Below are 27,505 nucleotides of genomic sequence, written 5' to 3'. Positions count from 1 at the left end.
TGATGTAGACACAGACTAATGGGCCAAAGCAGAAGGGGGGCATTCAGTGCAGACGTGGCCTGAGCCCCGAGGCCCCAGAAATGCCGGAGAGGGCCACAAACGCCCCCTCTGTGGCATGGCGGTTAAAGACGTTTTGGGGTTTTGTTTTTTCGTTTGTTGTTTTTGTTTGTTTGAGTTTGGGGTTTTTTGTTTTTTTTAAGCTCTATGCCCAACACGGGGCTTGAACTCGTGACCCTGAGATCAAGAGTCACATGCTCTACTGACTGAGCCGGCCAGGCACCCCGTAGCTTTGAAGTTTACTTATTTATCAAAACTAGCCCTGCTCCGGTGTAAGGATTCCAGTAGGTGGACCATTTGGAAGGAAAATAGCGGGCCTCCTCGGCCACTGCACTTCTCGCAGAGGCAGCCACGTGTACCTCTTCAGCCAAGGCTTCTGGTCTTTGCCTTCACGTCTGGAGCATCCTGGAGCCTCTCAGCGTGGCAGCTTCAGTCATAATCTGTTGACTTTCCACTAGGGAAGCTGAGGATTTCGTTTTTCCCTTCCCTGACCCAGCCACACTCTCAACAACTAAACGATCATCTTGGGGCCACATTCAGCACGGGTGCCAGTACAGCTCTATAAACGTCACTCTCGGCTGGGACAGGAGACCAACTTCATCTGCACACCTCACTTCCCCTGGGGGTGTTTCACATCTGCTTAAATTTCTTTTAAGTTTATTTTGAGAGAGAGAGAGAGTGTGTGTGTGTGTTCTCACATTAGCAGGGGAGGGGCAGAAAGGGAGAGGGAGAGAGAAAATCCCATGCAGGCTCCACGCTGTCCGTGAAGAGCCCTGTGCAGGTCTTGAACTCACAAATTGTGAGACCGTGACCTGAGCTGAAATCAAGAGTTGACGCTTAACAGACTGAGCCACCCAGGCGCCCCTCACATTGTCTTAATTTTTAATAAATTCATCGCCAGTTCAGCCCCGAACTTTTTACCAAATCTTGAGAGCTCTTTTTAAGATCTTTGGACTCAATATACTTCATGAGGGTCTGGACAGAATGCTAACCAGTTTTTTGCTATGAGACCCTAGTAACTGCCCCATTATAATTTATAGTTCATTCATGATTATGTTCAATGGAATGTTCAGTAACAGGAAATATTAACATACCTAATATGCATTTGTTCATTATGATTTATACCAGAAAGTACATAGCACTCTTTTGAGAAACAATAACTACTGAAAAAGTGGGGTTTTTTTGTTAACGTATATTTATTTTTGAGAGAGAGAGAGACACATAGAGTGTGAGTGGGGGAGGGGAGGAGAGAAAGGGAGACACAGAATCTCAAGCAGCCTCCAGGCTCCCAGCTGTCAACACAGAGCCCAATGAGGGGCTTGAACTCATGAACCGTGAGATTGTGACCTGAGCCAAAGCCGGATGCTTAACCGACTGAGCCACCCAGGCACCCCTGAAAAAAAGTTTTAATGTTTAAACTCAACAAGTGTTCTGACTGCCCCTGAGCCTTGGACCACCCCTGGTGGAACTCCCTATCAGAAGTCTTGTCTCCTGGACCTCATGCCTTCCCGTTTCATGGTTTACTCCCTGGTCTTGGTGGAGCATATTCCCTAGTAACTTTCTGAGAAAGGGGACAGGGGATGCTTGAAAAATCTGACACACATGAAATGTCCCTGTTCCACTGCTTGACTGATGGGCATAGAATTTGGATAGGTATAGAATTCTATGTTGGAAATCATCTCCCTTTAGCATTTTGAGATTTGCTCTTTTCCATTTTTATGGATTATCTCTTGCTGTGTTGAAAAGTACCTCAGAGGTGGCAGATTGAAATGCTTTTCTGCAGGTCAGGAATTTGGGAGTGGCTTAGCTAGCTGGTGCAGTCTAGACTCCTCCGTAAGTTTGCGGCAAAGCCGTCGGCCAGTCACCTGGCCTTAACTGGAACCGGAGGATCAACCTCCAAGACGGGTCCCTCACCATCTTGGTGATTTGATGGGTGACCAGCAAATTACGCCAGTGGTTGCTAGGAGGCCTCAGTTCCTCCCCCATGTGGCCCCCATAGGGATACTGAGTGGCCTCACAACATGGCAGCTGGCCTCCCCCAGAGCAACTGATCCCAAAAAGAGCCAGACAGAAGTTGCAGCGTCCCTTAGGGCCTGGCCACAGAGTAACACACATCTCAGCCGTATCGTACCCCCAAGCTTTAGTCTGGCAGAGGACTGTGCAGAGCCCGACACGGGGTTCGCTCTCATGACACTGGAGTCATGACCTGCGCTGAAACCAAGAGTCGGGCACTCAACCGACTGAGCCCCCCAGGCATCCTGGGATTGGCTAGCTTCTTAATGCTTCCAGAAGGACTCAGTGCCGCCAATCCCCAAGCCGATTTCCCCTTCCGTTGCCGATTTAGAGTTGCTTTCTAGAGGGTTATTTTCACCTGTCCACTTCCCCAGCTTCCAAAATGGGAACGCTGCCTCCTCTCCCATAGCCTCCGTCCTCATACATTCATGTGTTTTTAAAAATTCTCTTCCCGGGGCGCCTGGGTGGCTCAGCCAGTTGGCGTCTGACTTCAGCTCAGGTCACGATCTCACCATTAGTGCGTCTGAGCCCCACATTGGGCTGCTCTCTGCTGTCCCTGTGGAGCCCGCTTCGGATCCTCTGCCCACCCCTTCTCTCTCTGCCCTTCCCTCACTTGCAGTCTCTCTCTCTCAAAAATAAAAGACATTTAAGAAACCTCTCTCTCCCATCTTGCATAGGGTTTCAGGAGGGAGCAAACATAAATGCATCCCCCACCTCCGTCCAGAAGCCATCGTTGTCACGGAGGCCCCCCTCCGGCCTTAGGAGGAAACACAGAAGTTAAGGGTGAGGGACGGAGCCAAGATTCATTCCAGGGCCATCTGTCATCCAGGTGCAATTCCTGGCTCCTGGAGCGTCCTGTCCTCCCTGCCGGAAAGCTGGGGCAAGCAGGAGTCACGGGGTCAATTCCCAGAATCCCAGGGTCAGGGAGGCTGGGGGCAGGGCCGGGCACTGGACAAACAGATCAAAGGTGAGACCATGAGGCTCCAGATCCGGCCTGGTCAGCTGGATGGGTGCACGAGGTGAGTGGACCACCACCCCCCCCCCCCAGCCTCCCCCGCAGGGGCGAGGGGTGAGGACAGGCCTCCGGGCCCTCACCCACCCCCGTGCCGCCGCCCTCAGGCTGCTGCTGATCTTCCTGGGCCTGCTGTGGGGCTCGGCAGCCGCACCCCAGGGCCCGCAGTGGCCCGAGCCCGTGTTCGGGCGCCTGGCGTCTCCTGGCTTCCCCGGGGAGTATGGCAACAACCAGGACCAGCGCTGGACCCTGAGGGCTCCCCCCGGCTACCGCCTGGGCCTCTACTTCACCCATTTCCACCTGGAGCTCTCCTACCTCTGCGAGTATGACTTTGTCAAGGTGCCGACGGAGCGGGGGGTGACCCGGACCCTCTCGGGGGCTGGGGGCTCCCGACGAAGGGGCCCCGTGGTCGGGGGGTGGCTGGGCAGGGACACGTGGGAGCGGGGTCTGGCCTCCGAGGGAGGGAAGGAGGAACGGAGAGACGGCGGGCCTTGCGTCTTGCCCTCCCTCCCTGTGACCCCGACCCTACAGCTGAGCTCAGGGACCAAGGTGCTGGCCACGCTGTGCGGGCAGGAGAGCACAGACACGGAGCGGGCCCCCGGCAACGACACTTTCTACTCGCCGGCCTCCAGCCTGGATGTCACCTTCCACTCCGACTACTCCAACGAGAAGCCCTTCACGGGCTTTGAGGCCTTCTATGCGGCAGAGGGTGAGCCGAGAGGAGGTGGGGGCGGGGGAGGGCCCATCTGCGGGCCGGGGGCGACTCTGTCTTGGGCCAGGCCAGCTCTCCCTTCAGCCTCCTCACCTCCCCGAGGCTGGATTCCTGCCAAGCCAGCGGGAGAGAAGTCCGCAGATCAGTCCAACACCATCCCCGGTGCAAATATCAGTGACAGCCATGCCTTCCGCCCTCCGACTGAGCCTGACGGTGCTGAGCCAGGGACATGCCCACAGCCCCCCCTGTGGTGCAAGGGCCCAGGGAGCCCACTTACTCCGCCGAGAACGGACGGCCCGGAACACTGTACTTGTGCGCGGGCCTCGAGCCTGACCCTTGATTTCGCATGGCGGCTCCGGGGTGGAGGGGGTCCGCTGTGTGACCTTGGGCACGTGGCTCAACCTCTCTGTGCTCCCCAGGAGGGTGCAGCGGGGTTTGGCGGAACCTGCTCGGTGGGTTCGACCGATCACCCGCTAGCTGGGTGACTCGGAGCAGGATGCTTCACCTGTCCCTGGTTTGGAGAAGGTGGTGCTGATGTCTACCTCCAAGCGTCCCGGGGACGTTACGGTGCCCCTGGGCCTAGAACATGCTTGGCCAGGCACCAGCCTCTTCGAGACATGAGGGGACTCCTCTCGGCTCAGCCGTGAGGCCCCAGATCGGCCTCCTCTCCTTCCCTCTGACCACCCGCCTGGCCCGCTCCTCCCCCAGACATCGACGAGTGCCAGGTGCCCCCAGGAGAGGCGCCTCCTTGCGACCACCACTGCCACAACCACCTGGGTGGCTTCTACTGTTCCTGCCGCGCGGGCTACGTTCTCCACCGCAACAAGCGCACGTGCTCAGGTGAGCTGTGGCCGTGGGGGCGGGGCGGACACGGCGCCCAGCCCAGCCCCCACCTTGGCCCAGGATACAGCCAGCTCCTCAAGGCCATAGCCGCTCTGCCCGGGGCTCCGGGGGGACCCCTGGCCTTGGCCCACTGGGCACTTCTAGCAGGCCGCCGGCCCACCTTTGATCTTCTGTCCCCTCCTGCCGTGTGTCCCATCCACTCACGTTCCCTCTGCCCTCGGCTCGGCCATTGGTCCTCAGCCCGTTCCCTTAAATCGCATGTGTTAGGCCCCCACCGTGTATCCCGTCTGGGCTCCGGGCATCCCCCGCCCCCATACAGCCGCCCTGGGCCCCCAGATGGGAAGAGTGGGGGACGCGGGCCTGGCTCACACAAGCTTCCCTGCACAAAACTTCCCAGTGTGGACAGGGCGTGCTCAAAGCGGCTGGTTCCCAGCAGGCCAGCCCCTTCGGCCTCTACTGCCCGCCCCCTCTGAACTCCTGCCAGGCGCCAGGTGGCCAGACGGCAGGAAACCCGGGGGTGTCCTGGCGAGAGGGCGGCCCCCAGCCTCAGTGCTGACCCCGCCTCCCCCTGTTCAGTGTCTCTCTCCCAGTGTCTCTCCCTGTCTCTCTGTTCTCTCTTCCAGAGCAGAGCCCCTAGCCTCACCTCCGGCTCCGGTCTGGGTCGGGCCGAGATTGCTGCAGCCCCCCTGACCGCCCCATCCCCGGACCTAACAATAAACCTGCCTCCACCTCTACTTCTGCTTCGTGTCTCTTGGGGGGCCCTGTGGGGAGAGGGCTGTGGTGTGCACCCTGGCCGCCTCCCCTCTCTCCCTACCCTCATCAAGGCCTGGAGGCACCTCGGTCAGTGGGAGTCCCCTCCACGGGCCACGGGCCTCTTTGATAGAAAGGCTTACTCAGCAGCCCCCAATCCATTTGGAAGGTGGGGCACTGAGGCCCAGAGAGGGGCGAGGGCTGGCCTGAGTTCACACAGGGAAACCGAGCTCTCTCTACGCCCCACTAGGTCCCCAGGGGCTGAGCTGGGAGCATCCTGAGACCAGCTCCTGTTCAGAGGATGGCTCCTGTCCCACGTGTGCTGGGCTGGGGGAGCCTGACCCCGAGCACAGAGGCCCGGCGAGATTGTGTTGATGGGGGGTCTGGTCCCCCAAACCCAGGGGCTGTTCCCTCTGCCCCTGGGGAGCAGCCACACAGAGCAAGGAAGGCCGTGCTGGGACTCCTCAGTTCTGGAAATCTCCTGGCTCAAATGCCCACACCCCCTGTCTACAGCCTGGGGCAGGGGTGGTCGGACACCTCCCATGGCTGGTATAGACGCTCCCTCAGCAAGTGCACAATCAGCTGGCCCAGTGGGGAAAGGGCACCAGACACGCTTGATCAGTGTGAACTTGAACTTTCCTCAACCAACCCCCCTGGGGCAGAGCCCAGGCCCAGGGTGGGAGGGGAAGTGGAAAAGAGAAGGCCCCGCTGTTCCCCGTGGGGAACCAAGGAAGGCTGGACTGCTCCGGGCCGGGTGTGGGCGGGAGCCCCGTGGTGGATGAACTTGGGAGTTGCTGGGGTCAGGGGTAGATAAGGAAGGGATCCCTCACCACCCCCCCCGTCTCCACCCCCCTCTGTCCCCCCCCAACCCCGCCGGTGACCTCGCTCACTTCTTTACCCCCCGGGGTTGTGACTCTGGCCCAGGAGCCCCAGGGGTGTGAGTGGGGCCTGGAGGATGTACATCCGGGTGTCACCTGTTTCAGCCAAAGCCAGGAAGCCCGAGAAACTCCAGATTGTCCCTTCACCACTGGGGTGGGGTGTTCGGTCCGAGGAGGTGTCTGTGGGGCGGGCCTGCGCGGGGCCCCGGGCCGGACCGCAGTGAGGACAGCCGGACGGGGCGGAGCCAGGCTGCCTGTGCCCCGGCTCACAGGAACACCCCCTCTCTCAGCCCTGTGTTCAGGTCAGGTCTTCACCGGCCGGTCGGGGGTGCTCAGCAGCCCTGAATACCCACAGCCGTACCCCAAACTGTCCAGTTGCTCCTACAGCATCCACCTGGAGGAGGGGTTCAGCATCATCCTGGACTTCGTGGGGTCCTTCGACGTGGAGACGCACCCTGAAACCCTGTGCCCCTACGACTCCCTCAAGGTCAGGTTCCCGGGATTTGGACCTCATCTGGCTCTGGCAGGTCCTGAGGTGACAGGGCCCTTTTTGCCTTCAGATTCAAACAGACAAAGAGGAATATGGCCCATTTTGCGGGACGACGTTGCCCAGCAGGATTGAAACAAAAAGCAACGCGGTGACCATCACCTTTGTCACGGATCGGTCGGGGGACCACACGGGCTGGAAGATCCACTACACCAGCACAGGTGAGGGCCAGTGGGTCTCAGATCCCAGCAGGAAGCTGTTTCGGGAGAGTCAAGGAGCCACACGGGATGGGACTTTTCCTAGCTGGGCCTGGGAAGTGTAGGGGGAGAAAAAGTTTTCCTTGACCCTCTTAGGGTCCCTGGCTGGGTCTGAAAAGTAAACTGATAAAGACAGATCAACAGGAGAAACACGTCCAGATTTCTTTCACGGAAGTTCTACATGGGAGACGTCATAAGGAAAGAAAGACCCAAAGAAACAGGCCTGTGTACTTTTGTGCCGGGTTTGCAGAAAGGTGGATGGATGGTCACGGGAAAAAAATGACACGTTAAGGTCAGTGCGGTAGACTCGGTGGGGGGTGGGGGGCCGGGAGGAGGACTTAGGCCTGTTTATTTGGATTCTTCTTGGCTCCCTTTGTCTTTAGAGATAAGGATCCTCCTTCCCTCCCGGCACAAGGAGGCCACCTGTCACATGACAGTACATGAGGGTCTTCTGACTGTGACAATGACAAAGGGCCGGGGAGCAGAGGTCTGAGGGATCTCCCTGTTTCTGTTTTCTCAAACTCCTTCAGTTTAAAAAGATATTCAACATGCCAAGGTGCTGTAGTTTGGGACAGTATGTCCCAAATTCCACCAGAAGACAAAGCAGGCTTGGGGGTGGGGGGGATGGCCTGTGAGAGACAATGGTACCCCAAGAGGAAATGCCATCCGCCCACGTGTCCATCCCTCTCCTCACCCCTCCTCCTGTCCCTCCCTCTTCCATCCACCCGACCAGCCCTCCTTCCTCTGTAAGAGAGGAAAAAATAATTCCCTCCTAAATTCTTAGCTGGGACCAAAAGACAGATTAACAAGAGAAAATCAAACAAGTTTGTTAACAGGTACGTCTCATGCACACGTGGGAGATTACCCAGGGGACAATGGGGACTTAGAACTCAGGCTTCGATAACATCTTCAGCTAAAGAGAAAAGAGAGGGGGGCGGGGAGCCAGTTACCGGCAGGTGGTGTGACCAGGAAAAGTATGGTAAATGAAAGTAAGGTCCGTAATACAGATTTAAGACCCTGCCTTCTCCGGTGATGAGTTTTCTAGTGACGTATTCATCCTTCTTCTAGGGCAGAGAGGGGGACACGCTTACAAAATGGACGTGTCTTTTGTAAACATAAAGTTCCCTGACAAAAGGAAAACTTCGACTCTGTTCTCAGAGCCTCTCCTGTGTCTGCAATGTCTGGAAATAACCAGCTCAAAACAATCCTTATGCTAAAGAGTCATATCTTGGGGTGCCCTCTTGCACCACCCCTCACGTCCAGCCATCAAAACCAGAAAACGAGATCCCACTGAGCGAATGTGAAGATCTAATCGGTTCTATTAAATGATTCATGATTTGGGCAGCATCCCATCTACCAAGTGGAGGGGAGCTCTGAAGGGGGGTGTACAAACATAGGAAGAAAGAGGGGGCAAGACAGTTATAAGCAAAAGAAAAGAAAAGATTGTTCCAGGCAAGATCACCTTCTCTTAGGGGAAAGAGTATGTCTCCCTCCTTCCCTCCATCCTCAGTGCCTGCCTTCCTTCCATCCACCCATCCACCCATCCATCCATCCATCCATCCATCCTTCTCTCCAACCACCCACCCATCCAGGAAATCAGAGTGCAGGCTTTGGTGTCAGGCTGCCTAGGTGTGTGTCCGGGCACGAACCTGTTGCCTGGCTATGTGACGCCGAACCTCTCACATAACTTTTCTGAGCCGTAATGTCCCAGTCGTCCCAATTAAGAACGATGTCTCCTTCAAAAGGCGTTCCTTCCTGGGCTGATGCAGGGAAGGCGCTGAGCACAGGGTGTGGCTTGGAGGAAGTGATAATTGGGATGATGGGGATTGGAGTCATTTTTTAAACGAGGAAACTGGATTAGAAAAGATTGACCCTTGGGCCACCTCGGTTAGAAACGTGAGAAGGGGCGAGACTGGTCGGGAGGAGGGAGACCGGAGCTAGGAGACCGATTGGTTTGTCCCCGGTTCATTCATTCTCCTGTAGGTCAGAGTCATAACACATCTTCAACAGAAGTGCTGCTTTCAGAGCAACTCAAAGGGGGAGTCAGGTTTGCGGGGCTGGTGGGTGAAGGGCCAAGGCAGAGCGGAGCAGGGCTCTGGCCTGGGTGCCGGGCAGCCACCAGGGTCGTCCCTGGAGACCGGGGGAGGGGTGGGGGGGTGGGAGGTGCGCAGGGCTCTGGGACAGCAAGGGACTGAGAGCCACCCCAGGGCACGGAGACCAGCTGCTGGGGAGACTTAGCAAACCACTGGCGTGGCAGAGGGGAAGCGGAGGGTGACACCAGGCTGGGGTTTGGGGGCCGGAGTGGAAGGCAGTGTCCCGGGGGGGGGGGGGGGGGGGAGGGGGCTGAGCGCTGTGAGCACGTGCTGGCGAGGGGGAAGCACAGGCTCCCTGAGTGCCGGTGGGGATCGGAACCCCAGGTGTCTCCGGGCTGTTGTGGGCGGTCACCCGCACCCACTCTGGCCCAGCGCTCAGCAAGGCACTAGCCTTTACATCCGGCCCTCACGACCCCTAGAGGAATCGGAGGCCCAGAGAGGCTAAAAGTAATTGCTGCGAATGCGGGTCTAGCTCTTTTCCTCCAAGCGACACTCTCTCTTGGTTTGCGGCAGGGACTGTAAGGTCCCCGGGGCAGAGCAGACGCCCCCCGGGTTCCCGGCTCGGCAACGCCGCTTTCCGGGAGGCCCAGGCGCGGCTACTAATCCCGATCGGTGCAATACGCGCCCCACAGGGTCATCTGGCCTCTGGTTTGAACTCTGAAGCGGTCTACCCCACTTGTGGCGAGCTCTGTGTGTTAAGTGTTCCGGCTATGAAATCAAGACCTTGAAATGGCTGCATTCAGACTGGCCTTCGAGAGGCCGCATCAAAACCCCTAAACCCGGTTTCCAACCCCCCCCCCCCCCTCCCCGCGCAGCTCGGCCTTGCCCTGGTCCGGTGGCTCCACCTAATGGCCGCCTCGCGCCTGTGCAAGCCCAGTACGTCCTGAAAGACCGCTTCGCCGTCTTCTGCGAGACTGGGTACGAGCTCCTGCAGGTAAGTTAGCACAGAGCTCCAAGCGCAGCAGGATCATGACCGGTTTTTACGTGGCTACATATTCGTATCGGCAGATGGGTGCAAGTGGAGAAATAGCTGTGGTCAGCACGGGGCTTTCTTTGGCCCACGATTAGCCACTAACATTCAAAGAGATAAGCTGGCCTAGAAGACAGAGGTCTATGGAGAATTCTTTCGTTCTTTATGCAAAAAGCTCTAAGGGGCACCTGGGGCTGCTCAGTTAAGCCCCGGATTGTTGATTTCGGTTCAGGCGGTGATCTCACGGTTTCTGGGTTTGAGCCCCACAGCGGGCTCCATGCGGAGCATGCTTGGGTTTCTGTCTCTCCCTCTCTGTCTCTGCCCCTCCCACCCTCTCTCTCAAAATAAGCAAAATAAACTTTAAAAAAAAAAGGAAGAAAAGACGAAGCCCTTTTCTTCTCCGAAGCTGGTGATTAAAATGGATTTTTTCCCTGTTCACACCCTATGGCAGCTCGAGAGGCCCGGGCTACCACCTGGCATTAAATTAGGCCCCGCCCCCGGTCACGTGACGACCTTTCCGTGCCACAAGTCCCGGGCGCACCAAAGATTAAACGGCACTAGGAAACGGTACATTCTGCAAAGTTATAAATAGTGACCTCTGTGAAGGGTGAGGGAGGATAATTTTTTTAAAAATGCTTACTGTGTTGCTTCAGGGGCACAGGTAAGAGATTAACACGTCCTCTTTATGTTCTTCAAAATTGTCACTGAATCCCAGCGGTACAAAGTAATAACACGGAAACGATAGTTAGCTATTCAGTCCAGTCCTGCGGAGGAGTGAGTCCAAAAGAAGCAAAACAAAACCCGGCACTTTTCCCACCTTGCAAAGTTCCCGGCCAGGGTCTTGGCCCGCAGCTCCTGGGACTGCAAACCTCTTCAGTTTCTGCTGGGGGGTGGGTGGGGGGGTGGAAGGGAAAAAGAACGAACAAAAAACCCTCCTGCTTCCTTGAAAGCATAAAGGCTTCTTCTGCTCTGCCCAAGTGATCTTTCACTTCCAACTTTAAAATAACGTTTCAGTAAGTCAGACACGTTCTCTGCAAACCATTCTAGCGATCACTGAGAACGCACAGGCGAGGCCTAGGAAAGTATTTTTAGTAACTGTCCCCCCCAGCTGATGGCCACAAGGCTAGAAAACTCCGGGCACATTCGCTCCACGCGGGAGACGGCTGGCCTTCCCCGAAGTTCGGCCACCGCCCTTTGGCCCTTTATGTAAAGAACTGGTGAAAAGGCAGCAGGCACTGGATGTGTTGGGTTCCTGGATTGCAGTGGAGAGCGAAAAGTATTCCGCAGTTGCCGCAGAGGTCACCATTTGATCCCTGCAGCGCCAACACCTCTCTTAGAGAGGGAGAGGAGGTCTGCGGCATCGGCGACACAACGGGCAGAGCTGTCGGCCGCCAGCCAGCGCGCATGGGCACCGAGGCAGAGTCGGGGGTGTGGCTGGTCACGTGGGTGCGGCACCCCCTGACCACCCCCCCCCCCCCCCGCCCCGGCACTGCTGCGGGAGCCGAGCTTCGGGGAGTGGGGTCCCGATACAAACGAGTAACGCAACCCTTTCCGGCTTCTTCTTTAGGGTCGTCTGCCCCTCAGGTCATTTGCTGCCGTGTGCCAGAAAGACGGATCCTGGGACAAGCTGATGCCGCAGTGCAGCAGTAAGGCCCCGTGACCCCAGATCCCCGCGCGGCCTCTGCCGCCCGTGCCTGCTTCCGGTCTCTTCTGAAATGGTCCGCTTCTCGGGGACCGGGTTCCAAACCTGCTCCTCCTCCCCGGCCTCTCCGGGCGCTCTTACAGGTTAAACGGGAACCAAGCCACTAGGAAAAAAGTTATCGCCTTTGGACAAGCGTAATCTTTAAAACTGTTTTTTCCAAGTATGAAATCTCCGTGCAGGATGGGAAAGAGAAAATGGCACTTTAAGGCCCGCGATCCCACTGTTAGAACACGCCCGCGGTCACACACGCTCTCACACGTGTGCACAGGTACAGGCCACCATACTGTAGGGACGGGGGTCACTGCGCGGCCACATACACACCAAACTGGAGCGAGGGTGTACTTACCAGCCTGTGAGTTAGGAATCACATCGTAAGTTGTTTTCCCAGCGATAAAATGCAAGTTAAGTCGAAAACCTAAGTTTACAGAAACCTACAGCGAGAGCCTCTTTTGCCCACGTCCCCAAACGACCCCTGAGAGTTTGCAGGTCCGTGCCTTCACGTGCTTTAGCTCCCATGCTGTGTGTGTATCCTAACGTATCTCACTAGTCCACACTCTTTAAGCAAAAGGAGACTCGCTCTGATCGCACGGACTCCCCCGTGTTGTTGGGCTCTCTTTCCACGTCAACCCAAGGGTTAGGAGAATCACGCCCTCGTTAGTGGCTGCGTGGCACCCCCGCCACGGCCTGTGTGCTGTGCCCAGGTCTTTCCGAATACATCCACTGCTGTGGTCAGCGCCCCTGTAAATGTATTTGTGCACATTTTGTGCAAGGGTTCCCACAGAATTCACAGGCAATTGAAACACTTTCACTTCGTAGCTTCAGCCCCACCACCGAGACTACCAATGCTTAGTTCCAAAGCAGGAGAGCCGGCACCACGGGAGCGTTGGGAGCTGGGAGTCCGGCTCGGAACCCCAGCGCGGCCACTTTAATGAAGCCAGGTAGCCGTGGGCACCTCTCTGCGGAGAATCAGAGGAGCACTCGGCACAGAACCAGGCTCACGGCTAAGTTGCTATCTCAGTGTAAGCTCTAAATGTTCGGAGAAAGAACGTCCAGTGTCGAGTTTTCGACCTCCTGCGTGAAGTAGGGCTTCTGGCCTATCACTTCATCTCCGAACCTGGGTAGATCGTTCCCACTCGTGTCCTAATCACACTCGTGTCCTAACGGGTGAGCATTCTAATGCAAATTCAAGGTACTAGGACTTCCAGATCTCCTAAAAAGTTAATTTGGGACCAGGAGCCTTAGCACAAACCAAGTCCTCCGTCCTATTGTTGACTCTCAGGGCCAAACTGCAAACGGAGTACTGCTCTCCAGGGACGCGTGGGCCGTGCCCCGTTCTTCCTTCCTTGAGGCCCTTTGGCCCCAGAATTTCCGTCAGAAGTTAGGGCACGGGCACTAAGGAGCCCCAGGTGGCTTCAAACCCCTTCCTTCTGGAAAGCACCGTGCGGCTCCCACCCCAGGGGCCTCACCGCAATCTAGCCGTTCAGGTCGGAACAGGAGGAAGGCGATGCTTTACGATCACAGTAAGGCCGACCTATCCATTTTCAGTTAAGAGGGTCAGCGTTGTTCCCACACAGGGGGAGCTTCGGGCCACAGCGCCCGGCAGCACAGCCACCTGCCCGTCTGGCCTCTCGCGGTCAGCGCTGGACACAAATCAGGTTAGTGCGACCTGACTCCTCCCTCTCCCTTTACCAGTTGTGGATTGTGGCCCGCCGGAAGATTTACCCAACGGCCAAGTGCAGTACGTCACAGGTCCCGAAGTGACCACATACAAGGCGGAGATTCAATACCGCTGTAACGAGATCTTCTACACGATGAGATCGGAGGATGGTAAGCAAAGTGCTCAAAGTTGGGGGTGAGTGATTTGGAACCTAAACCCTCGGGATGTGAAAATAAACTTTAGCCAACATTTTTGGCTAAGGTTGCAGGGAAGATTAAAAGGCACTACCCCCACCCGCTAAGTGAAGTATTACAGCTCAAGTGACTTTAATGTCAATTTGCAAGAATCTGAAAACAGATCTTATCTAGTAAATGACTACTACAAACACACAATATATTCCAAATGGTTTAATTTAACAAGTCAAAACCTTATCATTAAGCACTTGAGATCTTGATACATATTCAAGTTACACATCTAAAAGGTTTCCACTTTGCGAGCAAACATGGTTAATGCAGAGACCTCCTATTTATGAAATCATGTAAAATGGTTATTCAGACACCTCTCTTTCCCGATGATGCTCCAGAATCAACATTCTTCAAGGGGCTATTCAAGCAAATGACAACCACCTTCTCCATGCAGTTAAACATTTTTGCTTTTCCAATGATTTGCAGGTAAATATGTGTGTGGGGCTGATGGATTCTGGACGAGCTCCAAAGGAGAAAAATCGCTCCCAGTCTGTGAGCCTGGTAATGGATACATTTACACAAGAGACGCGTAATTGATGGAAAGTACAGCTGGGCGGGAGGCGAGCGGAGCTCTGGCTGGTGTTGGGCAGAAATGGAACCTCAGCACTTGGCTCTTACACCAAGTTATTATTTCCAGATAACACGTTCTCACTCTCCCCTTTCCATGCGGAGGGGCTGCTAGGTGCCGACTGCACGTCAGTCATTGGACTATTTTTGACTTCACAACTAGGCGAGCGTAAAAAATGAAACGATTTTAAGAATTATCTTGAACCATTTACATTTATAAACACAAGTCCTGCTGTGGAGTTAACTTTTTCTTCTCTGTGAAACTATTAAAACCCAAAGCTAATAACTCATTTCCCTAAGCAACTGTTTTCAACGACATCTAGTTTTTAAACATTAATGCAATCTGCCTTTTGAATAGTACCCAAAAAAAAATTTTTTTTTGCCAGAATTGGCTCTGAAGATGTAGTTGAGTACAGCGATTAAAAAAAAAAAAAAATCAGAAAGGTAATAATGTATTCATTACTCCTGCGTTATCTGGCTTAAATTAGTTTTCTTAAAAAAACTACATCTTAGCTGACACAACATTTGTACGTTTTAGTGCAAGTATTCTGCCACAACAGGAGACATATTTGCTACATTAATGAGTGTATTTAGTTAGCAATACACACAGGAAAATTTAGTTTGGAAGAACCAACTAGACTAAAATAGTAATTTCCGAACCTGAAGGTTCCTGGCTACAACTGCCAACATTCTGATTTGCAAAACGTTTAAATGTTCAAAGGCGAAAGTGATTTTGCAAATCCTGCAACAGTGACCTTAGTTCCTGCTTTCCCAGAACTACAGGGTAAATACCCCATTTTACAAGCAGGAAAACAGAAGCAATGAAAAGGTTATTTCCTTTCACTGGATTTGTAATCACATCACCCCAGTACATCAGCCCAGACAATTCCTGTCTGCCCTATTAATACTCCCTATCGTGTAGGCCAAATTATTTCAGTAAAACAAATTAGTTTCTAAAAGCTAATTTTCATACACCTCATTTTCTGAGGAGCTAATGCTAATACCAAAAGGTTTCCTCCTCAGGTTCGAACTGTGCCGTTTTAAAGCAGTCTCACTTGCCTGTGTGGGTGGACACCCACCAATTCACCCGATGATAGTTTTGGATGATTAATATAAATAGATACAATTCCAAAGTGGGAATGATTACGGAAAAAAAACACCACTGGGTTTCTATAAAGGCTCTATATATCTGCTTCTTTCCCTAGTTTGTGGAATATCAACTCGCACCGTAAGAGGGCGTATATATGGAGGGCAAAACGCAAAGCTTGGCGATTTTCCCTGGCAAGTCCTATTACTAGGTCGAACTACGGCTGCAGGCGCACTCCTACAGGACAACTGGATCCTCACAGCAGCTCACGCCGTGTATGAGCAAAAAGAAGATGCCTCCTCCTTAGAGATCAGAATGGGTGCCCTGAAGAGACTGTCAGCTCATTATACACAAGCCTGGGCCGAGGCCATTTTTATACATGAAGGCTATACTCATGATGCTGGCTTTGATAACGACATAGCACTGATTAAGTTGAAGAACAGAGTTGTAATCAATAGCAACATCTTGCCTATCTGTTTGCCACGAAAAGAAGCCGAATCCTTCATGAGGACAAATGACATTGGAACCGTGTCTGGATGGGGATTAACCCAAAGGGGTTTTCTTGCCAGAAGTCTAATGTTTGTTGACATTCCAACTGTCGATCACCAGAAATGTACCGCTGCATATGAAAAGCAGCCCTATCCAGGGGGAAGGGTGACAGAAAACATGCTTTGCGCTGGCTTAGAAGGCGGGGGCAAGGACAGCTGCAAAGGGGACAGTGGAGGGGCATTAGTGTTTCTAGATAACGAGACACAGACATGGTTTGTGGGAGGAATAGTGTCCTGGGGTTCCATGAATTGTGGGGAAGCAAACCAGTATGGGGTCTACACAAAAGTTGTTAACTATATTCCCTGGATCAAGAACATAATTAATAACTTTTAATTTGTTGTGTCTTCAATCAGAAAAGGATTCTTTTTAGAAACCCCTTTAAAAGACCGTAGCAGCAACGTGACCCGAGAGACATTAACATGGCAGTTACTGCCCTACCGCCAAAACCAAAAGCAAACTTCGGGGAAGAAGGCCACCACAGGTGCCCCTCCCTTGGGGCTTCTCACCGCTTCCTGCTGGATTCGAGGGGACACAGGCAAGTGAGATCACCTGTGCCAATCCCACAGAATATCACCAGTTAAATCTGCATTTCATGACTTACAAAGTGCAGTATCTGCACCAGGTATCTGCATTTCTATAAATTGCCCGTTCATGTTCTCTGACAACTCTTCCATTGTCTGGGGACTTGTTCTTGATCTCTAACAGAGCTTTATATATTATAGCAGTACTGGTTCAGGGATAACCTAGAATCGTGATTTTGTAGATAAAACGGAAACATCAATACTTCGGGTTAGGTATTGACTGATTCCCATGTGCAAAACCAATGCCATCAACTGGCGAGATATAATTTTTCACTTATCCAACTGGCAGACAAGAAAAACACAGAACAGCACCATTTCACATTGTCAAAGACAACACAGGTTTTCTAAAGGACAACTTGGCAATGTATCTGAAAAGCCCTGAAAGCACGCAGTCTTTGACCTAGTAACGCCAACGCTAAGAATTTAATTCAGCTGTGAGGATGTTCCCGGCACTTGGAAATAATAACCTAAATAATGTTCAAATTCAGAAGACAGCTGAATCAAATGTGGCAATTCCTTAAGAAGAACTACGACATCAGAACTAAGTGGCCATAGCATAGGTAAGTCTGTAGTTTTTTTTAATTCTCACAATGAACACGAAAATCCTTGGGCATACTGAAAACAACAGATCACAAATCACAAGAGCTGAGTACAGAACTCATACACAACGAAGAGCTACTCTCCTGGCACTCAACAACGAATCATTCTAATTATCACATACATCTTTGGAATTATCAAGCGGTTAAGATACTTTCCCTAAGGACACAATTTAAGCTCACCTAACCTTAAAGACCTCAGGTCATTTCGGCTGGCTATTCCTCTTTCAAGTTTTAATAGCTAACACTTCACAAAGAGTTTCATCCTAGCCAAATATTTACCACTCATGTAAAAATTCATTTTGAGTTTCTGCCTGATTCCTTTTGTGCATATTAAAGGGGAACTTCTTGAGACTTTTCCAAAGTAACTTTCCATCACCTTTGTCACATATAAAAAAGAAATTGAATTTTTCCAGTAAGACTCCAGACACTAAACTGTGGTGGCAACAAATTTTTTATTCAACTGGTTCAAAAAAGTTTTAAGAATGAATGCATTGAGATGACCAAATAAGACTTAATTTTAAAAACAAATCTTTGCCAAATAGTTTTACTTCTAGACTTCATTTCTTTCTTTCTTTTTTTTTTAATTTTAAGGGTAGAATTAAATACCCACAGCTACTAGTACCACAAACATTGTTAACAGAAGGCTGCTGCACATTGAAAGCCTTCTAAGACCGGAAACTAGATTCACAACAAGTGCAAGTAAGGGATTAAAACCATGCCATTGACAAGTGAACTTACCCCTGGGCTCCTTGAAGGCTTGTCAGTTTAGTCTTTGGAGGTCCCCGAATACCATTTTAAGTGTTACCAAGTTACTGCTGCTGAGTAACAGTGCAAGTGCTAAAATGCAAAATTCAGATGGTACAGGGTTTGGAAATCATGCAATGGAGATGCAGAAAAAAATTAAAACAATGCAAGATCCTTTTACAGAGGAAACTGAGTAACGAAACAACGTGGCGATCACAAGTCTAAAGGACGACTTCATTTCTAAAAGCTTAAAACACGTAACTTGAAAAATGACAAACCTAGTTATCATCATCTAATTAGAGAAGGGCATCAGGTAAGCTACCGACACAAAAATGTTAACATTCTTCCATCAGAAAACAAGCTCAACTCTCACAGCAGTTACATAAAAAGTACAACAGAGAATCATAGATTATTGCTTTTACATACTGCACAATGAGCCGTGAGAGTCTAATCTGAGTTTTCTATCAACGATTTCATTCAACGTTACTCTATTCCCCCACCTGTGGAGGACAAAGCCCATTTCACTTAACACTTTCAGACAGACATCCCACCCTGCTAGTTCTTAAAGCTATCAGGCTTTGTAATGGATTTCAGGCACAAGATAAATTTGTGGTTTCTTCTACTTTATCCCTACTGCAATTAATTCCACTTTTCAAATCCCAAACTAGAAAGGTGCTGAAATGCCCTCCTTTCCAACTGCTATGCTTTGCTACAAAGCATTTGAAGATAATCAACGTTGTTTTTCCCACTCCCCCCAAATAAGAATATTTTTAGAAGGCATGATTCCCAATGGAGATTCATACAGGCCATGTAAATAGAACATCACCCAAATGCACAGAGGCACTAATAAAAAAACTGGAGGGTACTGCTTACCATTTTAGGTGCGGTCACCCAGACTTATTAAAAACTAGGTTTAAAAAGAAAAAAAAAAACTTTTCACTTTGGACAATGCAAGAACATAGCAATTAAGTCTGGGTATCAGGTGTCAATGCATGACAGGTGATGAATCCATTTGACTTGAGACAACTTTTCAAATAAGTTTATTTGAAGCAAAATAAACTACTGCCAAGAAACTTTATGAAAGTTCCATCTCAAAAGGGTCAAAAAAGGGGAATTAACTGCTATGAATTCTTTGCATTCAGGGCTGCAAAACAAAGACACATATTATTTAAATCAGTTTTATTTAAGAATTTCCAACATTGACAACTCTTATAAAAAGCATCCAAGCACAGGACACAGAACTGCATCAAACAGCATTCTTATGGGTAGCTGACAGACATTAGAACTTCCACCCTTCGTGGCGACACCCCGAGCTCACTGGTGAACTCTGCTTCCAAGTACTCCTGCAAAGCACACCACAAGCTCAGTCCATGTTCTCAACCCACCAGCTTCAGTTCACAGGACCACACTTACAGATCAGGAACAGAAGAGAACACACACCATACAGCATTCACAGCAGTTGACAAAAGGGGAGGGGAAATACAAGTATCGTTTCACTTAACACATCCAACTAACGGGGTTATCTAAGAACAAAACTCACTTAAAGTCTTCCAACAGATGTGGATGTCCTTTGAATGCAAAAAACATTCGTACGTTATTTGCTATCATTGCTCTCTGCACACTCTCGCACCAAAGCCACAGGATTGAGAGACACATCTCGCCAAGTTAAAAAATATCCATTATGCACCACCAAGTCTCTGCACGCGCTCTCTCCTTTCCTCGCTCATACTAGCCTTTCATGCCTCGGCACCACCATCAATCCCACACAAGGTTTCAAAAGTTCAAACAGCCTTCTGGTTCCATATCACAGCCTTGCGTTCATAGCGTTGATACGACTCCATGAAATAAAGAGTAGCGGATAAAAATGGGACACCCACCGTCAAAGACGCAGCCTGTGCAGTGTGATGACGAAGTCTTGAATGAGAGAGCATGTAGACGGAAGTATTCCTATGGCAGAATATTTACAGCACTACTTTCAATGAAGTGCTTCTTCCATAAACATTTGAAATGAGATGAACTGCAGAGATTAAATGAAGGCTTCATATTGTACTTTTGCATATGAAGGGAGACAAGTGTTAAAAAAAAACAAAAACGAAAACAAAAGAACCAAACACTGTGACACCATGATCTCCAAAAAAGGAGATTTTCCTACGGAAAAAAATTCATATGGTGGGGTTCAAATTAAAACAAGGAGAAAAGAATGTAGTTCTAATCAATGGTTTCCATTTTGAACATGCAAAGAATTCACTTGACAAGTCCAGGGATAAAATATTACAGGAGAAACCTTTTGATATCAATTGTAGTGTGTTGGGTTTTTTGTTTTTTTTAACCAATCAGGCAAACAGCAGTTCACTTTCAAACACTCAATATTTCAACCCTTTATGTAACAAAACTTATAAAATTCCTTTAGCTTTTCCTCTTTTTCTAAAGAAAAATGTCAAAAATACTGCTGAATATACTCCACACTGAACAGACCAATTCTGAAAATTCTCGGTACATATGTATTTTACAATATACTTACCATGTGTTTAGAAAAATTTGAATTCCCACCAGTCTCTACCAACCCCACCGTCTACATTCCCCAGCCCGAAGATTTAGAATCCATGCTTGAGCCAAAGCCTCCGTTAAAACCGCTGCCTGACCCTGCATTTGATGCGGATCCCCAACCGATCGCTGCACCTGAATTAGAACCACTATAGGAGTTATTTCCAGAACCAAAGGCCTGATTTGGCTCCCTCTGCATGTTGCCTTGGCTTTGGTTATTACCCGATGGGCCTGACTGGTTCTGCTGACTGGCTAACATGCCCATCATGCCCCAGCTGCTCTGCAGTGCCGCCTGGGCAGCCGCCATCATTGCCGGATTAATGCTAAAAGCGCCAAAGTTCATCCCCCCACCCATATTACTACCTTGATTGTTTCCCAAACCAGCTCCACCCCCTCGACTGTTACCAAAACCACCCTGATTCCCAAAGCCACCTGGATTACCACCAAATCTTCCACTTCTTTCTAACTGTCTATTGCTATTGTGCTTAGGTTCAGCATTGGATATATGGACGCTGATTCCTTTAATGATCAAGTCCTCTCCACAAAGAGACTGGGCAACCTATAAGAAATAGGGGATGTAAATAAAGGAAATTAAACCATTGACTCATGCACCAGAGTAGCAATCAACTTAGATTTCAAGCCAGTGTCTACGCGGGAGGAAAAATAAGCTCATTTCATTTAAACCCGTAAAATGGACTTTGGCTGTAGTAACAGCAGCACGGACTTTTTCAGCTTACTTTCAAAAGATATAAAACACTCCCACTTAAGCGCCACATCCTGAAAAAATACCTAAAGGGTTTACGACGACTATCTAGACCCATACATATCCCAAAGCTTACAAGGTGAGAAAGCTCAGCTGAGGACGGCAATCAGCGGGATGGGAAATCTTCACGACAAATTACCCAGTCAGAGGACTATCATTAAAGAAAAAAGTACCTGATCGTCTGCAAACGTCACGAAGGCAAAAGCCCTGAACGGTTTGGGAATGAAGACGTCTACCACTTCTCCATACTGGCAAAAAAACTGCTGCAGCTCATCAGCGGTCATGTCCTCTGTACAGCGCCCAACAAACACCTTCCTGCTTCTCAAAGGCTCATCTGGGCTTTGCTGGTCAAATCGAAAGGGAAGAAAAACATGAGAAATGTTTTAGGAGCTATGAAAAGAGCATCATGATAGAGGATGTAACGACAGCAATCTGCCTTTTATATGCGATTAGTCATTAAAAAGGAGATACTGGGGCGCCTGGGTGACGCAGTCGGTTAAGCGTCCGACTTCAGCCAGGTCACGATCTTGCGGTCCGTGAGTTCGAGCCCCGCGTCGGGCTCTGTGCTGACAGCTCAGAGCCTGGAGCCTGTTTCGGATTCTGTGTCTCCCTCTCTCTCTGCCCCTCCCCCGTTCATGCTCTGTCTCTCTCTGTCCCAAAAATAAATAAATGTTGAAAAAAAAAATTAAAAAAAAAAAAGGAGATACATTCTTCTGTATTAGCACTTCTCTTTAATGCTTCAGTGAAGAGTAACATTTTATTTTTTAAAGATTTTATTTTTAAGTAATCCCTACACCCAACACGAGGCCTAGACGCATAACCCGAAGATCCAGAGTTGCACGCCCGACAGACTGAGCCAGCTAGGTGCCTCCAAAGTCTTAAGGTTTCAAGTTCAAAAAGGTTTATTTGGATTAAGCAAAGTCAATGACTGAGGAACGCCCTAGCAAAGATGGTAACTCTCCAAATAAGTCTTGCTTGCTAGGAACAAATTAGGCCTTTGTGACAAGATTAATGTGTTCTCACTGTCTTTGTGCTTTAACACGTAACCACGTAAGAAACTGTTCACTCACCAGAAATAACAGAAAAAAAAAAGAATAAAATGAACGAAGTTTTAGTAAGAGAGGTAATAAACTAAGTATTTCAAACAAACATAAAACATTCAGCATGCATTAAGGTCCTAAGGCTTTAACGAGACAAAATGTTTCAGGAATATACCCGCCACTACCTTTTCCAAGTACATTTACTATTATTCTACAGTGTCTTCTAAGGGAGTTTTGTCAAAATTTGACAAAAATTCCCAAAGCAGAGGAAATTCCCAAAGCAAAATTCCCAAAGCAGAGGAAAAAAGAGTAAAGTACCTTAGAATTAGGAAGTTTACAGTCACACCATCGTCCGTCTATCATATGTCGCTGTGACATTACTTTCACCTGGGTTTCATATTCCGTAAAACGAACAAAACCAAACCCCTTTGAATGACCAGTTTTGAGATCTTTCTTGACCTAGGGGGAAAAAAAAAATCACTGAAATTTACTAAAATCTCACACACTCACACACACCCAAATCAGAGTTCCTTGGTAATTTGAATGGCTTCACTCGGATGGAGTTGCTTAATTAAAATTTAAACCAAGTTATTCTTGAAGTAAAAACAACAGGAGAGTAAATGTTGAATCCAGATCATGTTAATAATCATGTTATGAAACAGAATTTTAACAACTTGGTTTACAATGCAAAGATAAATCAGATCTAACATTTACGTTTTTTTTTAAACTACTTATTTTTGAGAGAGAGGAAGAGAGAGAACACGTGCCTGCACAGAGAGTGGGAGACAGAGAATCTAAAGCCAGCTCTGTCCTGACAGCGAGAGAACGACGCAGGGCTCAAACTCACGAACAGTGAGATCATGACCTGAGCTGAAGTCAGATGCCTAACCAACTAAGTCACCTAGGCACCCCTCTAATGTTTACATTCTTAAATTGGAAAAAGAGGAAATGTGTTTTTATCTTTCTTTAAAAGTTATTTTAGTAATCTCTACACCCAACATGGGACTTGAACTCACGACACGGAAATCAAGAGCTGCACGCACCTCCAACTGAGCCAGCCAGGTGGCTCCCCCTTTTAAAAAAAAAATAGGTGTTTTTTTAGGGACCCAGGGTGGCTCAATTGGTTGCCTGGCTTTTGATTTCAGTTTAGATCATGATCTCAGGGTCCTGAGTTTAACCCCTGCATCAGGGTCCACACCTGCGTGGGGTTCTCTCTCCCTCTCTTTCCCTCCCCTACTCACGCTCTCTTCTCAAAGTAAATAAACTTAAAAAGTTTTTTTTAATCTCCCAACAATCTAAGTTAATATAGAATATATGCATAAAGGGAAAGAGTATAACCCAAATTTTTTAAGTGAGCTCTAGACCCAACATGGGGCTTGACATCAAGAGTCACACACTCCACCAACTAACCCCGCCAGGCACCCGAACCATTTCGGCATCCCCTATGCATGCATGTAACAAATGTTAAAGATACCATCTGCTGAACATGAAGGGCAGTGTCACTAAACTGCAGGAATTTGAGGAAAAGAATTCACTGGAGAAGAAAAACTGTCAAATGAAATCAAAGTTCACCTGAACCATAAGAACCTCTCCAAAGGTACTAAAATATTCTTTTAGATCCTGTTCAGTCGTTTTCCACGGGAGACCCAACACTATTAAATCAGATGTTTTCTGGACAGCTCTTTTCACTTTCACTGCTGAAGAAGCATCCGTCTCGTCCATTTTTCTTTTGTTATCTGAACAAAAGGAGCAGAAATCTCTCAGTGAACTCCCCATTTAACACTTCTTAGGACGTATTAACTCCTACACCTAACAACGACAAGCAAAAAGATTCTAAGAACAATAAGATACTGAAAACTTTTGGCAAGGAGTGACATCAGCTCTCAAAGACAGAAGGAGGGACTGAATAAGTGGCTGAAGGGCTTTTCTGGTGCGAATGCAGGGACTCCCTCCCACCTCTGGTTTTGCAGGATCTCAAGATTACAATGGTTTGTTCTCTCCTCTCAAAAGGCACATCAAAACAAAACTAATTCTACTTCATTTTGGACTTTAAAACACACTAAGAAGGAAAAAAAACAGGTTAAAAAACAGTGCTGTAATATCTTTATGCCTACTAAACATATCTGCTTACCTTAATGCCTGTAAGTTAAAAGTTTCGGACCAAAACACAATCAACTTTTATCTCCAGCTGTGGATTTTAAGGGTAATTTCAAATTTCTTTTTCTTTCTTTTATAAACTTTCAACAGTGAACTCACATTGATTTTGTAACAAAAACCAAAATCTTAGGTTATTTTTCAAGACCAGTATTTGGGGGGCACCTGGGCGGCTCAGTCGGTTAGGCGTCTGACTTTGGCTCAGGTCATGATCTGTTTGAGTTAGAGCCACATGTTGTCAGGCTCTGTGCCGACAGCTTGGAGCCTGCTTCTGGGATCGTGTCTCCCTCTCTGCCTCTCCCCCACTCTCGCTCTTGCTCTCTCAAAAATAAACTAACATTAAAGCAAACAAAAATCCTCAGTATTTGGAAGAGGAAAGGAACTAAGTGAGATTTTTAGAAAGACTATTTTTTAGAGCAGCTTCAGGTTCCCAGCAAAACTGAAAGGATGGCAGAGACTTCCCACACACCCCCTTTACCTTCACACATGGATAGCTTCTCCCCATTATCAATAACCCCCCAAACCAGTATGGGACATTTGTTACAACCGATGAACCTGTATTGACACGTTATCATCTAAATGGCATTTTATTTTTTAATGTTTGTTTACTTTGAGAGCGAGCATGGGGAGGGGAGAGGGAGGGAGGGCATATCTCAAGCAGGCCCCTCATTGTCAGCGCAGAGCCCTACACGAGGCTCGATCTTGAGAACTGCAATATCATGACCTGAAGCAAAATCAAGAACTTAACCAACTGAGCCACCCAGGTGCCCTTACATGACATTTTAAATTTGGGTAAATATTAATCTATAGCCAATGGCTCGAAAAACAGCATACGAAAAACAAAAAACAAACAAAAAAAAACCCAAGCTGCTGTTAAAAATGTTCTCAAAGTGTAAGTCAAAGTCTTGCATACTAATCAAAAATGATACTGTGTTGGTATCGCGTTTTAACAAAAGAGATCAACTACAGCAAATCCCTTCTGCTGAAATGTACCTACTTCCTTGGCACCATTCCTTCATATTTCCTTTTTTTTGATTTAGAACATCAGTGATAAGGGGCAGTGAGAATAAGACCAAAACCCCAAATTATAGTTGCACTAATTCAGATTTGGGTTACAGCCATCGATTTAAGGGGCAAAAACATCAGATCAACTGAATGACTGATGGAAGCCTGCAAGGACCAAAAACCAAAGCAAAACATCAGGGCACCTGAAAAGAATCTATTTACAAGAGGCTGATTACTGCAAAGCATTCTCAGCGGTTCCTTAAATTTGGCATTAACTTGGCAGCATCTGTTCACATAATACACAGTTTTCTCTCTCAAAAAACTTCTGTATTTCCAATTTTCACTAATTAGGACTAGCAGCTAACAGTAACATTTAAAGAAACACTTGGGTTATAGGAGATGTTCCGCCGTGAAACGAGGCCATGATCGGACTTAGAATGAGAAACAAACGCTTGAGCGTTGCAAAGCCAAACGGCAACGAACCTTTGGGATAGTTGACAACATATACCAGATTTCCCCAGCCGGCTTCGGGAGCATGCAGAATTCCTTCCACCAACCGGACGCCTCTCATACACTGAGACACTGGATTCCGGTAGCGCAGCCCACAGGCCCCTGGAAACTGGGCTGTAACCGTGGACAGCAGCACCGTCCCGTCGTCTTCTGATGGTATTTCAATGGGCTCGTCGTTCTCATCTTCGGTTACCCGAATATATTCAGACATCTTCTCTTAGTTTTCTTAAAGGAAAAAGAACCATTAATGACCGACACTCGAGTCAGAGTAATTGTTTCCTTATCATCACCTGGTTAACACCACCACCACGTCCCTGTTCCGGGGACATCTCTGCTGTTTGGGCTCTTACACGCGCGGGTTACCACCGAAACGAGGCAAAGGCAAGGCCAGTGATTCTTAACAAAACACGATGCCTTGCTATTTCAGTCCTGCTATAAACACTTGCCGCGTGCCTACTAGGCATCAGATGCTCAACTGAAAACAGTCAGTCGCAGGTGGCAAGGTGGTTACTGGGGCGGGGGAACATCCGGAGAGGATACCAAACAAGCAGTTATTTATTACGGCCCTGATATACGCTGCCAGAAAGAAGTAAATAATCATCCTGGGGGCTGAGACGTGTGTGGGAATGAAAGCTGATGTCCCTAAAAACCAGATGCAGAAGCTGTGTCTTAAGAAACAGCGGCAGCGAGCCAGGTGAAGAGAGCAGGAAGAAAAGTTCCTCCCTGTTCCTCACTGTGGGACTTCCGGGGGCTCCCCACACTCGGGCAAGGACAGAGACAACAGGTCCTTCGCGACGCGGGCCGCCACCTCCCACAAGCCAGCGCGTGGCGGCCGAGGGAGGGGTTTTTCGGCGCGGCCCGAGGACCAGACGCAGGGGCACAGGGCCCAGGCTGGCGGCGTCCCCCGGCGCTTTGCGAAGCGCCGAAAGCACAGAGCCCTGCCAGGGCCCTGAAGCTCCGCCCCGGGCTGCACGGCACCGCAGGCCCAGCGTCCCGGCTTCGGCGCCGGCTGCCACCCAGCGCCAGGCCCCTAACGTCGCGCCCGCGCGAGCCCGCTCGGGCAGGACCAGGCGGACCCGGCCCCACAGCTCCCTTCCCCGGGCGGGGGCGGAAGCCGCTGCGTCCGCCACGGGCCGCGGCGTGCGGAGGCCGAGACCCCCAGGGCGTCCTCGGTGAGAAGCGGCCGCGACTCACCTGTTAGGCCGCTGCTAGGAAGCCCGACAGGGAACCCGAAGCAGCGACGGTTCCAGGAGCAGCCCAGCTACCGCTTCGCTCCCACAAAATGGCGCTAGGGCCGCCTCCTCCCCCCGCCGGCCGTCGTCCTCTCCCACCGGCTCCCCGTCGGGAGGGGAAGGACGCCGCACCGAGGCACAACGACCTTCTCCCCAGAGCGGCACAGCTCCCTTCCGGGAGGCTGAGCAAACAGAGCGGACTTAAAGGCGACAGTAAAACCAGCACCTGAGCCTGAGAGGCTAAAAGTTGACAAAAATATGGAGGCGTAGGCTGTTAGCTCCCCCCACGTAGCGTAACAAATGGCTTCGCCCGGCCAACCGTCGGCCCCGGGTCTCGGCCGAGCTCGCGCACTTTCAAAGTGCGCGAGACTAGCGCAGGGGCAGGGCTAGGAGTGGCGGGGCGGGGCCGGGAGACGCCAGGTGGGGCGGGGCGGGGCCAGACCGGAGCTGGGAG

At 49.9% G+C, this 27,505-nt stretch overlaps 2 protein-coding genes across 7 annotated transcripts; one reads left to right on the top strand and one right to left on the bottom strand.

Annotated features, from left to right (window-relative positions):
• Positions 1-2,904: 2,904 nt before the first annotated feature.
• On the top strand, positions 2,905-19,946 carry MASP2 (MBL associated serine protease 2). 2 transcript variants are annotated; one of them, XM_086715669.1, is made up of 10 exons: positions 2,905-3,421; positions 3,614-3,791; positions 4,503-4,634; positions 6,556-6,752; positions 6,826-6,973; positions 9,918-10,036; positions 11,640-11,718; positions 13,467-13,601; positions 14,103-14,177; positions 15,449-19,946. In XM_086715669.1, exons 1-10 carry the CDS (start codon positions 3,077-3,079, stop codon positions 16,210-16,212), a joined length of 2,172 nt encoding a protein of 723 aa, XP_086571795.1. In that variant the 5' UTR covers positions 2,905-3,076; the 3' UTR covers positions 16,213-19,946. The 2 variants fall into 2 exon arrangements, with proteins under 2 accessions (XP_086571795.1, XP_086571796.1); XM_086715670.1 differs by lacking the exon at positions 15,449-19,946 and having other exon boundaries at positions 2,931-3,421; positions 14,103-14,734.
• On the bottom strand, positions 13,824-27,287 carry TARDBP (TAR DNA binding protein). Of its 5 annotated transcripts, none has more exons than XR_015254471.1 (8): positions 27,014-27,281; positions 25,793-26,044; positions 23,723-23,886; positions 22,469-22,609; positions 21,284-21,454; positions 20,780-20,906; positions 19,681-19,820; positions 13,824-18,947 (listed from the first exon to the last, which is right to left on the bottom strand). XR_015254471.1 is itself a non-coding variant. In XM_025934818.2 (7 exons), the coding sequence occupies exons 2-7, from the start codon at positions 26,028-26,030 to the stop codon at positions 19,765-19,767; spliced, it is 897 nt and encodes a 298-aa protein (XP_025790603.1). In that variant the 5' UTR covers positions 26,031-26,044; positions 27,014-27,281; the 3' UTR covers positions 18,968-19,764. The 5 variants fall into 5 exon arrangements, 2 of the variants coding, with proteins under 2 accessions (XP_025790603.1, XP_086571797.1); XR_015254472.1 differs by having other exon boundaries at positions 13,824-17,896; XR_015254470.1 differs by lacking the exon at positions 13,824-18,947 and adding an exon at positions 18,968-19,146.
• Between the last annotated feature and the right edge of the window lie 218 nt (positions 27,288-27,505).

Source organism: Puma concolor, chromosome C1 (genome assembly GCF_028749965.1).
Source record: "Puma concolor isolate L17-30 chromosome C1, mPumCon1.1.hap2, whole genome shotgun sequence".
NCBI lineage: Eukaryota > Metazoa > Chordata > Mammalia > Carnivora > Felidae > Puma > Puma concolor.
This window is presented reverse-complemented; position numbering and strand designations above follow the sequence as displayed.